General features: G+C 37.2%; 1 protein-coding gene across 6 annotated transcripts in view; it reads right to left on the reverse strand.

The window, feature by feature from the left end:
* Window positions 1–7570: 7570 nt before the first annotated feature.
* The window catches only part of CCNT2 (cyclin T2), a 38085-nt gene continuing 31795 nt past the window's right edge, over window positions 7571–13860 (reverse strand). For 4 of the 6 annotated variants that reach the window (XM_039494015.1, XM_039494014.1, XM_039494018.1 and 1 more), the window contains 2 exons: window positions 10431–10501; window positions 7571–10167 (listed from right to left, as the gene is read on the reverse strand). In XM_039494015.1, coding sequence (XP_039349949.1) covers window positions 8755–10167; window positions 10431–10501 — 1484 coding nt within the window. In that variant the 3' untranslated portion in view covers window positions 7571–8754. The remainder of the gene's footprint in view (window positions 10168–10430; window positions 10502–13860) is intronic. The other 2 variants (XM_039494016.1, XM_039494017.1) reach the window with 1 other exon arrangement.

Raw genomic sequence — 13860 nt, forward strand, 5'->3', positions numbered from 1 at the left:
AGTATTAAAGAGAAATCTCTGAATGCTGTAAAGGAAGACCATCCTTTTCCAGGGTTGATGCACGCTCTTTGGACAGATGCATTGTACTTCACTGATACTGAGCAGTAAAAACACAGGCCAAATGGCTATGAAGTGCTTGACTTAATTAAAGAGCTATAAAATGCTAATCATAATCTACTGTATTCAATATCTTGGTTATGATTTAATGGAAGAAATTTGATTTGACACTTTGAAATTTGGATATTCAATATAGTGCATGGATTGGTCGCTTGAAAAGCAAGATTACAGCATTTCTGATTGTATAAGATGTGATATTGTGGGTACAAGGCAAAAAAGTAAAGCAGGAATCAAATATACACAGGAACAAATAACTGCTTAGAGGTGATGCTTGAGTCATCAAGCTATTATGAGCTGAGAGGGGTAAAATGTCTCTCTCTTGTACAAATTGAAGTTCTCTCACTTCTCTAGTACAGGTAGAAATACACTCACCAAAGAATAAAATATAAACATAACATTGAAAATTTAAAGTAACTTAAGAACTTGAGAATTTTACCTTAAGTAACTTAGGAGCCAAAGTCTCAGTTTCAAAAGGGACTTAAACACACAGGAGTCAAAATCCCATTGACTTTCAATAAGTCCCAGGAGAGTTTTAGGCTCCTAAATGCACAAGTCTCCTTTGAAAATAGGATTTAGGAGGATGTCATTTAAGCAATTTTGAAAAATTTACCTTTAGTAACCTAGGTGTCTGTTCTCACCACCTCCAGGAGCAGTGTGCACTATTGCCAATCACCAACATTTAAAAATCATGATCTAGGCCTCCAACAACCATGAGTCACAATCATTAAGTTAATAAATTTTGCCTTCTGCTTTCTAAGCCTTTTTAATTCTCTGCTCATAGTGTCAGTTTTCTCTCTGCTTTAAGTGAAAGCTGAGATTCTCATGTAATCACTTGACTCTTAGAACTGAGGCACTAAACACCAAGTATCTCAAGGGCTGGCAAAGTTGACAGTGCAGGACAATTCAGAAGTAACTGACTATAGATTAGTTCCATCATTCAAGCAAAGTAAAATGCAAACTGTAAATTAATGATCTGTAAAAGGAAAAGTAATTTAGATGTAGAAAGCAGACTTTCTTCAACTTTTTACTTTAGGAGCAGGAGCATGCTTCACAGCATGGCAGGGAAGTCAAAATGCAAAACAGGATTTAGAAGCCTGTGGCAAAACTTTGCAGGATCATGACATTGTTACTTCATCAATCCTGCAGTTCCCTGTTAGTCTTCCATAGCTGCAGAAGTTATGCAAGTTTTCAATTTTAATCATCGGAAGTATTGAAAATGTAAAGATTTTTTCTCCTTTTAAAGTGTTACACAACTACTAAATGAAATTAAAGTTTTTTTTGGTGATATACATTAGGTGCCATTTTGCTAGCATACATAAACTGAAAGTTCTGACATGAACCAATATGGGCGGGAAGGTCTTGCAGGATCCTATATACATCTCTGTAGGAATTCCATATAAATAAAATCTGGTAGAAAGCAGGAATTAGGGGTCACAGTGACTAACTGGCTTCCTGTCTCCCTTCCTCCTCCTCCCAGCCCAGGCATTTACTGTATGATAGATTCCAAGTTGTGTAAGCACGGAAAATGCTAGAACCATTCTGCTGCTCAGTGAGAAACCTGTGATAACTGCTGCATTGTATTTAAGCATATAAAGTGCATGCAGAATCAACAGCTATCCACACCAGTTGTCTTTTCTAGTCGTAACACAGGCTAAACTCATCTAATAGTTCAGTTACCACAAATTGCACCATAATCACCCTTGCTTTTTGAATTTATTGCAGAATTGTTTCATAATGTACATTAATTTTTTAAACATCTTTAGTCCTCATTGTGTGAACATTTGAACTGTTAACTATAACCAGATGAAGTGGGATTTGCCAGTTTGTAGAAAACTTAGTGAACTGCCCTATTTATCTAGCTCAGTGAGGTGTTATCACTGACATGTGATGGTGCTTTTGATATCAGCACTGTAAGTTATTTCACTGTGGGTTGCTTAAGCAGTAACATACTTATTTGCATTGTTGATAGCATAGAACAGTGATTTTCAACTAGGGTGACCAGATAGCAATCATGAAAAATTGGGATGGGGTGGGGGGGTAATAGGCATCTATATAAGTCCCAAATATCAGGACATCTGGTCACCCTATTTTTAACCCATCAGCGCACCGCTGAGGCCCATGTGACATCGTCAGGGGTAGACAGGTGGTATATATAGTGTGGATGCAGCCCATACAACACAGATTGTTGCATATGCGGCCCACAATGGTAAGTAGATTGAGAATCATTGGTAGAGTGGATAGCGGGTTATGTAGCGGAACTATCTGCTAGCAAAATTTGATAGGGAAATATATTGGGGAGGGGATGTATTTAATAAAGCAGAACTGCTTCCTGGTGATAAGAACCCTAAATACCTTGGTTAATATAAAAGTCTGCAACACAATGAAAATTTAGGGGCAGTATAAAAAACTGAATTCAACAGCAAAAAGCCAACAAGATATAGTGACTTGGAGAAGCAGAGCCACATGATTCTAGGTTTATAAACATAATTCAGACCTAAACTGTCATATAGAACACTGGGAATTGAGCAGAGTAGCTCAGAATGGATGAAACTATTAGATTGAGGTGGAAGCTATATTTTAGCTTAGAACAAAAATCCAGGGCTTTGGAGCTGTGCTCCGGCTCCGCTCCAGCTCCAGGCTCCACTCCAAAGCCCTGCAAAAATCTTTAGCCCACATTAGGAAACCAAAGTTTCAGATATATTATTGGCCACAATGTTGTGTACAATACAAAATTTATAGAACATTTAGTATCAGAATTTCTCCTTGAAAAGGGAATTAAAGTGATTTATGTCCATAATTTTACCTACTGAAAAAAAATTACTCATCTAGTGATACTTGTACTCAGGGTTTATATATATTTAAAATTCCATAGATTGGAGCCAAAAATTATATACACCATCTGTCAAAAGAAAGCAGTTTAGCAGATTCTCTCTCACTTTACTGGGAAGTCTCAGAAGACAACGTAATGAACATTTCCCCTACACCTGTGCTGACCCTTAGATATTATTTCAGTGCCATCAGTAATCTGAAGGGGATGTTTTGCAAAATGGAAGTAGCTGGCAGAATTGAAGTTTGTAACAGGTTACAAAAATAAAACTTATAAAACCAACTTTTTCTTTAAAACTATATTTTAAAGTGTTTGACTTAGTTGAATCTACCCAAATTTTCTCACTTTAAAGTCTCTCAGTAAAATCATTTTAGATTCTTATCATATAAAAATCTGCTAAACAAGTAAATTGTTCCTTCTACCACTTTTATTAATATTTTCCATTATGTATCTCACAAGAGTGGGAGAACATTATGCCACCGTAATAATCCTAACTTCACACTCATTTCCTAAAGTCCAAATAATTCAGTCCCATTTTACAGAACATAGATAGATCCTTATGCAAAGTCCTTGGAAACTAGAGCACCTTCTCATTACATTATCTTACAATTATCTGTCCTATGACCTAAAGTGAGGTATACATAGTTCCAGGATATATAATAATTGCCTCTTCGGGTTAGGGCAGTCTTCAAAAAGGCTGCAAAATAAAGATGAGCTTTAATTTAGCATGAAATAATAGCCAGATACCACTTATACTAAATAATAATGGACAGGGGTGATCTAGAGCAAGCAGTATGTATTAGAGTAGAAATGTTATGTTTTTCAACAAAATCCTCACATTCCCCACATTCTTGCAATAACAGCTGCTGCACTGAGTAACTTGTTAAAAATAAGAGGATTAGAATACTCTAGTAACCCCTAGATGTTTTAATATTTAGAAAAACTAAGCATTGTAAGAATAGCCTCAAACAGGGAGAGCATTAAACATACTGATATAAATGTGTTAAAATCCCTGATGCTGACATCTGAAATTGTTTTAGCATGTTATTCAAAGAAAATTTCAAAACTTTAGAATCTTTGTTGCTTACATGTTAGTTTGTTGCTATTTCCTAGTGAGTATATAAAATGTTTAAAGTCAAATTTCACCCACTGTGTTAGATACTACAGCACATGGACAAAGGAAAGCAATGGAAATTCAGAGGCCTTGTCTACACACAGACATTGTAGAGCTTTAACTACACCTGTAGCTTATGGGAAAGGAAATAAGAGACTAGTATAAGGCAACTTTACACCAATATAACTGCAGCCATATTAGGGGTTGTACCAGGAAAATTATACTGCTAAAAAAAATCTTTCCTTAACTGGCAATTATACCAGTACAAGAGCTGTGTATATACCAAGGCAAAGGGTCGGGCAGAAGTAGTAGTAAGCCCAAAATAAAGCATACAAGTTATCCAACAACACCCGGATATGATGCAGCAGACATTCTTGAAGTGGTTGTAGTATAGCTATATGATTCACTAAAAAAAAAAAAAGGAAACTTTTAAATCAAGTTTCTTGGACTTTTTAATTAAAAACCCACCAGTCCCTCCATTATGCGTCTCACTACTGAGTTAATTTTTCATTTAGGCTGTAACAACTTTTTAAAGTTAGAGCTATCTTGAGTAAAAGCAACATTATGTATTGTCATTCCAATTTCATTAGAATCATTGGCAGAGGGAATCAGTGTAGTTTATTCTATTTTACAAAGATCCCATTAGAGCAACTGGGATGCCACATCCATATAAAAAGCAATTAAAATGACTCAGTGATCAGACAATTCTTTAAGGTGGTGAGGGAAAGTAATCCAGATGAAGATCAAAGGGAAATTGGAAACAAAATGATCAACTATAAACTGCCCCCAACAGGGAAGGCTTCTGAGCAGCCCTTAAGATAATCAGAGTGACTCCATAGGACATCTTTAGTAAGGGACATTTATGAGCGAGGAGCTACCAGCTACAATTGTAGGGATATGGGAAAAGTAAGTAGTCCAGAGCCATCTTGTATTTATAACATTCAGTGTCTGGGAACCAATTACAGCTGACTAAATCAGTCAGCTTCAGTACTCATAGAAGACTTGAGAGGAGCAAGGGAATAACAGCTCTCTCCCTGTAGAACTGCTTGGAATGCCAGCATGCTTGTAATTCTGCTTTGCTGGAGGAAGTATAATTTTAAAACCATGAATTAGTATATTTCAAATTACAGATAAAATAGCTATAATACTCCTAAGACAGTCCCACAAGGCCTTGAAGGTACTTAATTAAGCTTTACACACTTATTACATGAACATTAATACATATTTTGATATGGAAAAAAATTAAAAGTTCCCATTTGGTTCATATCAAATGAAAAGTAGGTACTGCACTTTTTTTTTTTGAAAGATGCATCTAAGTTATAAAACATGCTTTTCTGAAGTTCTCCGACTACGAATTTCTGCAGTTATAAATTACTGTGAAAAAAGTTAGAAGTTAAACTATGTTACTTTTCAAAATTCAAAAGTGCTTAGTTTACATTTGAAAAACCATGAATGTTTTGTCATCAAATCCAAGGGGATTTTTCATAATTAATATATACAAGCAAAACTGGCAAGATAACTATAGGAAATGGGACTGTATTTCTGCCCAGTAGTGAGAGTGGCGAGGTAAGGAACTTTAATAAATAGCTTTTACATAAGTTGTCCTTGAAAAAGACAAGTGAAGTTTTAATCTCATAAAAGGGCTGTCTTAAAATTACAACTGGCTATTTTAACACAAAACATTTATCTACAATGAGCAGAAAGGATATACAACACTTCAATTTTAACCAAATACCAAAAGTACTAGACCACAGCAAGATACAGTACATTGTCTAGAGTACTTTAATGCAGTACTTCCACCATTAGCAATGAGACTAAAGATTCAACGTACAGTAGAATCTCAATAATCCACACACTTAACATATCACAAAAATGATGAGATTTAATAGCTGAGCACTGTAGTGAGGTTTCAGAATTAAGACGTCATTTTTACAAAATACATAGTGTATTTTCTATTAAATTCACTCAAAACAGTAACAAAACTATAATCAAAGTGAACAAAGTACACTGTGGAGTATTAGCTTTTTTATTGCATTTATTCATTCACTTATGGGACCAATGCTGATCCCGTAAACAGTTGGAACACGCTGTAATTCAAAGTTCAGTAATTTGCAATGGGTTTCAGTCAGTGTGAATTAGTGATATTTTGCTGTTCCCCACCCTCCATATCAACTCTAATCTCAGAGAGCAAGACTTCAGTACAGAGATTTACATATTTACACAATTGTAATGCAAACTAAAAATAATCTTATTTGTAGATATTCTTTACAAAGAAATTGAAATCACGGTTTCTCATTAACCTAGAATAGCAACCCTTTGTCAATGTAATTTCACAACCCCCTGGCATCAACGTGAACGACCTGTGTTAAGTCATCACCTCAAGTGAAGATCTCTGGCCTTTTTCATTTGTTTTTGACCATTGCCAGTTACCTGCCTGGCACTTCTTCTCCAAGTTATAACATTAGATGCTATATTTATAGTACAATATATTGCTGTATCCACATTGGATGCATAAGATGCATTTCATGGCACAGCTATTTAACAGGCTTACAAGCAAATATTGTGATACTTTGTAAAGAGTATTTTAACACATTTTACTATTTTATCTTCTATTTCTGCATATTAGTTCAGGACAGTTTACATTGCTTACATTTGTCAACAATTCTTCAGTCTTAGTGCTGAGGTGGAGAGGCGAGACTATTAAAAGGGTTAGAACATATCCAACAATGCGAAACAAGTGTAATAATGCTGAAGTACATTTTTCTGAATGTAAAAAAAATTCAAAGCAGTTAAGGGTAAAGTTTTGTATCCTGTATATCCATGGGCAAAGGCTAAATGTGGACCTAGTCACATTCTGTTTTTCAATTTAAAATGTTTAGATGTAAAAAGTAGTGTCCATTGTTCAAATAAAACTTAGTTACAAGCTTTTGCATTACTGGAAACTGAGTATTACATAGTAATTGATATACCTGTAGTTACATAATATAGCAACTACAAACTCGTAGGTACTGAACAATTTTGTAGTTTAAAGCACTTCATTTAATAATGGAATTAAAGGGCTAAGCTTCAGATTAAAATTCTGAAGTGTTTACAACCAGTTACACTGAGTACTAACTGCATGTGCAGGTGATTTAGGAAAACTTCACTTGTATATTAAAAAAACAAAAACAAAAACAGTCACTAGGAACCAGCTTTTGCTACCTTATACTGAATATATGTTGAATTCATTCATAGCTTATTAATGATTTTAAGCACAACCATAAAACTAGTTAATTGTCAGCTGGTAAAACGGAACTGTAGTATTGGTTTTCAACAAAAATGATGTATACACATTCAAGTCTCACTTCTTCTAAAAAGGCAGAAGACTGTGCAAACAGTACACAAGCCATATGACGACGCTTGCAGACAAAGTGTATACTAGTGGTTTAATTGGAGAGTGATTTTTCACAGAGCTAAAAACAAAATAAGTAACCTCCAATTTTGTAACTAATCACAAGTACAATGCACAGAGAATCAGTGGTAACTATTTTATTGTTGGAATATAAAGGAAGGTTGGGATATCATAGTTTTACTCTTATTTATTGTGAAGACTGCATTCTCACCTGTAAAAGAAATATGGCATCACACACAAATACACTTTTTGGAATTCAGAACATGTCTGTTATTCTGAAATGGTAATGGAAACAGTGATCCCTGTTTACTATTAAAATAACTTATAATATTAAAGTTTAAAAAACAACTTACTAATTTTTCACTATAAGTTTTTATGAACTTCAGTTCTTAACTCACATTAATCTACGTAATCATTAAGTAACAGCTCTGCCTATATTACTGCATCAAGCCAATAAACATTTAAATGCACTTCACATCAAGATTATGTAAACTTTATTCTTTTTTCCTTCAGAAAGCTTGGGGCGCATTTCGGCAGTCAGTCTGGTCACAGTCAGAAAAACTGAGGCCCAAACTCCTTTATTGCCTCATTGGTGATGCTCTCCTATGGATGACCATACATGGTACTAGATTACCCAGTCTAGTGAAGTGCCCTTTTAAGCAGCTTCCAATAAGGCCTACAGTTCAAGATAAACACGACAAAGCGTCACTTTTGTTTAGATTACTGATGGACTCTGACACAAGATAAAATAAAGTTATGTATATTTTGTTATACTTACAAGCAGCTCCAATCCTGAGTATTTATGGTATATCTAAACATACAAAAATGTATGTACATTTTTCTCCACTTTCTTGTAAACAGTTGTCAGTATACTGTTTTTAATCCCTTTATCTTTGAAACATGCAAATCATACATACAGTATAAATACACAAGGAAACAATTACACTCATTCAAAAGCTAAGCAACAAAAATGGTGGCTGCAGTATTCAAAATTAAAAATAATCAATGCTTGAGGCATCCTAGACACCTAAAAGCAGATGATCATTCTACTGTTCTTAGCTGCAGTTGTAGAAATACTGAGATTTTTGCACCTTCCATGCTATTACAGTATTTATAACACTATTGTATGTGGAGATAAAGACTTGTTTACTATACCTCTTCTTTTCAGAGTGAAGGATAAAGCAGCACTTACATATAATGAAACCATGGCAACAACAGCTGGTGTTGCTACTGCTAGATTAGGAAGTTTTCCATTCTAACGATTCTTAAATTAAAAAAGTAAAGAAAAGTGACCTAAACAATTGATTACATGTTCATTCCTTGGGCACTTAACAGCGAATCCAGCATGTCGAATGTATCTTTGTAGTCCATATGCTGGCTGTTTGTACTGTACTCGTGATTGGCATCAGGACCGTTCTCCACTGGCTTCTTGTCCAGTTTCACGAGGGTGCTGAGATGTCCGTAGCCCACCTGGTATGTGACAGGGGGAGGAGGGGGTAAGGGAAGGTTAAAAACAGAGTTGTGAGAGGATACATACTGCTTAACAGAGGAGGAAGAACTAGATGAACTACCTGAACTTTTGGAACTTTTGCTCAATTTGGAGTGGTGGTTGTGAGAAGCATCATTGCTGTGCAACTTCTTTCTTGAAGAGCCGGAACTAGAGGAATTACCATCACTACTCAGGCCAACAGGACTCCTCAAAACAGTTGGTGTTATTCCATCAGTGCTATGTTTACTGCCGCCACTACTACTGCCACCACTATGTGAATGCTTGTGACTGCTACTATGATGGCGATTTGAAGAATGTTCTTTGTGCTTTTCTTTATGGTCTTTGCTAACATGTGGACTTGAGTGTTTGCTTTTTCCACTGCCCTCATCTGATGAACTGTGTCTTTCTGAAGAAACTTTAATTTTCATTTTCAGATCTTCTTTACTGGAACTCTTTTCTGTAGGTGGGATTGGTATTCGCAGTTTGAGTGATCCACCCTTTTCTTTTTTATCAGACACATGTTTTTCTGGTTTATCTGCATTTGCAACAGGAATTTTCATTTTAATAGGGGAAGTAACAGAACTGCTACTGGCTGCTTGTGGTTGGATGTGCTTTTTATGTTGCTGGTCTACTTGGGTAGCTACATAATGTTCCCTTACATCCAGTTCAAGGGTTTCTAGTTTGCGTTTCTCTCTGTATTTATCCAAGGACATTTTCTGAGGAATTATAGGAGCAGCAACCTGTCCATGGTGTTTGTTTCCTGACTTGTGAGCATAGTCTTGTTTACCAGTGGAATGCTCAGTAAGTTTGTCAGATCTGTGATGTAACCCAGAATGCAATTGTACAGAAGTTCCTGGTTGGAAGTTCAGATTATACTGACTACCAGGTAACGCGGTTTCCTGTTTCTGAGAATATATTTGTTCGGTCCTTGTTTGTTCTTGATGTTGAGGCCATTCCTGGTGTGATGTCAAACTATATGAGGTACTCGGCATTCCTGTAGCTAATATTGCCAAGTTTTCAGGTGCATGACTGTGTTGAACAGACATACTCCCTGAGTTCAGAGGTACTGGTGCAGGAAAGGTTGACGTTGATGATTTTTGGAAGCTTGTGTTGGCAGATACACCAGTAACAGTATCCACCAAAATTGAATTCTGGACCAAAGATGAACCAAGAAGAGAATTCTCAGATGCCTGTCCATCTCCTTTCGGTTTCTTAGCAGCCTGATTAGCCTATATGAAAAGGAAAAAAAGAGTAAGGACAAACTTAGAAAGTACCTACCAATAAAGTTACCTAACATATCTCAAAATTGGATAAAATAAGGTGGATTTCATAGTTTTTTTTTTTTTAATTTAAGTTACCATAATAGGGAACTGCAGAGGGACATACAATTATGAACATACTGCCAGGGAAAAGTTCAGGAAGTGGACAATCTTACTTTTAGGTTTGTGGCAGTTATGTCCTATGGCAAATTACTTAGGCAACAAGTTCTTACCCTCCAATTACGAATCCTCTTCAGTCTGCTAGGCGTTTTCTCTAGTATTTGCAGAAACTCGTGTGTGAGCTCTGGGGAAAAAAAACCAAAAGCCTCTTTTCACACTTGAATCAGTAACAGAATCTATGGTCTTGTCTACTCAGTCAGCTAGTACAGGCAAGCCATGGTTCACATTTACACAACCCCAGCTTGCCACACAGGAACTGGCTGTGTGGACCCTGCTACCACTGTACATCAAGATACACTACAGAACTTACCCTCTTACATCTTTTCAGTAATAGCACACAATCTTAAATCTTAAACCTTAAAACCTTAATTTAGTTTAATATCCCTCTTGGAGGTGTTAGCCACTCTGGAAACAGAGTAAATCATTCATTAGTGATATCCCAAGGGCTGCAACTATCCCACCTTGCAGGGTCCTAGAGTCTGGGCTCCAGTGCGAGCCGGAAGTCTACACTGTAATTAAAAAGCCCTGCAGCGGGTCTCTAACTCCAGTGTAGACATACCCTTAGAGGCCAGGATAGAAGTAATCAGTAATAGGTATGAAGGGGTGTAGTCTAGTATGTGCGGGGGGAAGTTACTTTGAGAGGCCTCCTGGGAGAGCCCCTGCCCTTGAACAGAGAACCTGTGACACACAGCAAGCACAGGAACTGAGTGACCTGCCAAGGCCAGGGGAATTTGGCAGGGAAGGAAGGAGTCCAAGAGATTTAACAAATAGAAAGTCACCAAGTTCAAGAAAACTCACAAAATAAAGAAAACCCAATACACCTAACAAACATATCCTAAACTTAGGCAACTCTAAGCCGCCCCAAGAGTAAAAATACAAGCAGAAAAACAGCAGAAGGCTGGCAGCTACCCACATTATTGCACTAAGTGCAACATGTAATACCATCTGCCTCATGGACAGGTGGCATACACGTGCATGCTACTCATGGCCCTGAGACAGGGTATGTGCACTTGAGGCCAGAATGACTGAACTGGATGAACAGAGAGAGAGACAGAGCTATACAGAGGAGACTTTCAGGGACATAGTGGAGTACTCCTACCTCTTGTCCGACAGCCCCAGTGCTGTTAAGGAGGATGAAAGTCTCAGGTCATGAGACCATCACACTAGAGCAAAAGGAAATGATCTCATAGTTGGGACCCACCTTTCAGATGATGGCATGATATCCTCTCACATTGAGGATATCCCTCCGGAGGCCGGGAACCAAGTTACTAGGAAGAGATAGGCAACAGTAATGGGGGACTTGATTATTAGAAATGTAGATACTTGGGTTTCTGATGACTCGGAGAACTCCATGGTGAATTGCCTTCCGAGTGCAAAGGTAGCAGATCTCACGAAACATCATTCTAGATAGTCTCATAGGTAGTGCTGGGGAGAAGCCGGTGGTACATGCAAGTATCAAAATGACATAGGAAAAGGTTGGAGAGAGATCTTGGAGGCCAAGTTTAGTCAGCTAGGTAAGAGATTGAAGTCCAGGACCTCCATGGTAGCATTCACCGAAATGCTTCCAGTTCCAAGCACAGGGCAGTAAGGCAAGCAGAACTGCAAGGTCTCAGTGCATAGATGAGACAATGGTACAAGGAAGAGAGATTTACATTTATTAGGAGCTGGGGAACTTTTGGGGAAGGATTGGCCTATAAAGAAGGGATGGGCTCCACATTAACCAAAATGGAACCAGACTGGTGGCACATAAAATTGAGAAAGTTGTAGTGGATTGTTTAAACTGAGGAAAACCTGATAGGAGTGGAGGATTACATGATTCAGGTGCAGACATCCCTTAGGGGGAACTTTATCTTAGTATAGAGGATAGGAAAGAAGTTGGTAAAATACAGAAAAGATGTAGTGAGCAACAGGCAAATGTAGGAGTCCCATTTAAATATAACACACGAAAGCAAGCAACTGAATATTGACAAAATGTGTAAGTGCTTATATACAAATGCTAGAAGTATAAATACTAAAATGGGTGAAATACAGTGCCTGGGATTAAAGGAAGATATTGATAAAATAGGCATCACAGAAAGTTGGTGGGAAGAGAATAATCAATAGGACACGCTAATACCAGGGTATAAGATCTATAGGAATAAGAGGAGGTCACGTTGCTTGGGGACTGGCATATGTTAAACAAATCAGAGTTAAATAAGCTAAAAATCTTAAACAAAACTGTACACTGTGGATAGAAATTGAATTCCCCCCCCCGAAAAAAAGGCGTATAGAAGTAGGAATACACATTTACCACCTAACCAGGATGGTAACAGTGAATGTGAAATGCTAAGGGAGGTTTAGAGAGGCCACAAAATCAGAAAGCACAATAATAATGGGTGAATTCAACTATCCTTATACTGACTGGGTAAGTGTCACCTCATGGCATGATGCAGAAATAAAATTTCTAGACACCATAAATGACTGCTTCTTGGAGCAGTTAGTTCTGAAACCCACTAGGAGACAGGCAATTCTTGATTTAGTCCAAAGTGAGGGACGGGTATCGGTTCGAGAGGTAACTAGAGCTCAATCACTTGGGTAATAGGGAACAAAATGTAATTAAATGCAACAGGGAGGGGAGGAGAAATAATACCACAAAGCCCACCCCGGTAAAATGCAACTTTAAAAAGGGAATTACATAAAAATGAGGATGCTCGTTAGATGGACATTAAAAGGAATCGTTAAAAGGGCTAAATACCTGCAAGCAGCATAGGAACTATTTAAAAAGCACCATAATGGAAGCTCAGATGAGATGTATATACTAAATCAGGAAAGACATTAAAAAGGTCCAAAAGAATGCTACCACAGCTCAAGAGCAAAAAGGCATCCTTTAAAATTTGGATGACAAGTCCTAATAAAGATAATAGGAAGGAGCACAAATTCTGGCAGGTTAAGTATAAGAAGATAGGCCTAGAAAGAATTTGAGAAGCAATTTACTAAAAATGCAAGAAATTCTTTTTAAGAACATCAGAAACAGGAAGCCTGCCAAACAGGCAAAGGGGCCACTAGACAACAAAGGCGTTAAAAGGAGCACTCAAGGAAGACAAGGCCATTGCAGAAAAACGAAATCAATTCTTTGCATTGGTCTTCACTGAAAATTGATGTATCAATAGAAGAGGTTTAGAACAAATTGATAATTATACTGTAATAAAATCACCAGGACCAGATAGTATTCACTCAAGAGTTCTGAAGGAACTCACATATGAAACTGCAGAACTACTAACTGTGGTTTGTAACCTATTGCTGAAATCAGCCTTTATACTAGATGACTGGAAGACAGTGAACGTAACACTGATTTTGAATAGGGCCCTAAAGGCGATCTTGGCAATTACAGGCTGGTGAACCTAATTTCAGTACAAGATAAATTGGTAGAAACTACAGTAAAGAACAGAATTATCAGACACATATAAACATAATATGTTGGAGGAGTCAATATGGCTTTTGTAA

This window comes from Mauremys reevesii, linkage group 11 (assembly GCF_016161935.1).
Source record: "Mauremys reevesii isolate NIE-2019 linkage group 11, ASM1616193v1, whole genome shotgun sequence".
Lineage (NCBI taxonomy): Eukaryota > Metazoa > Chordata > Testudines > Geoemydidae > Mauremys > Mauremys reevesii.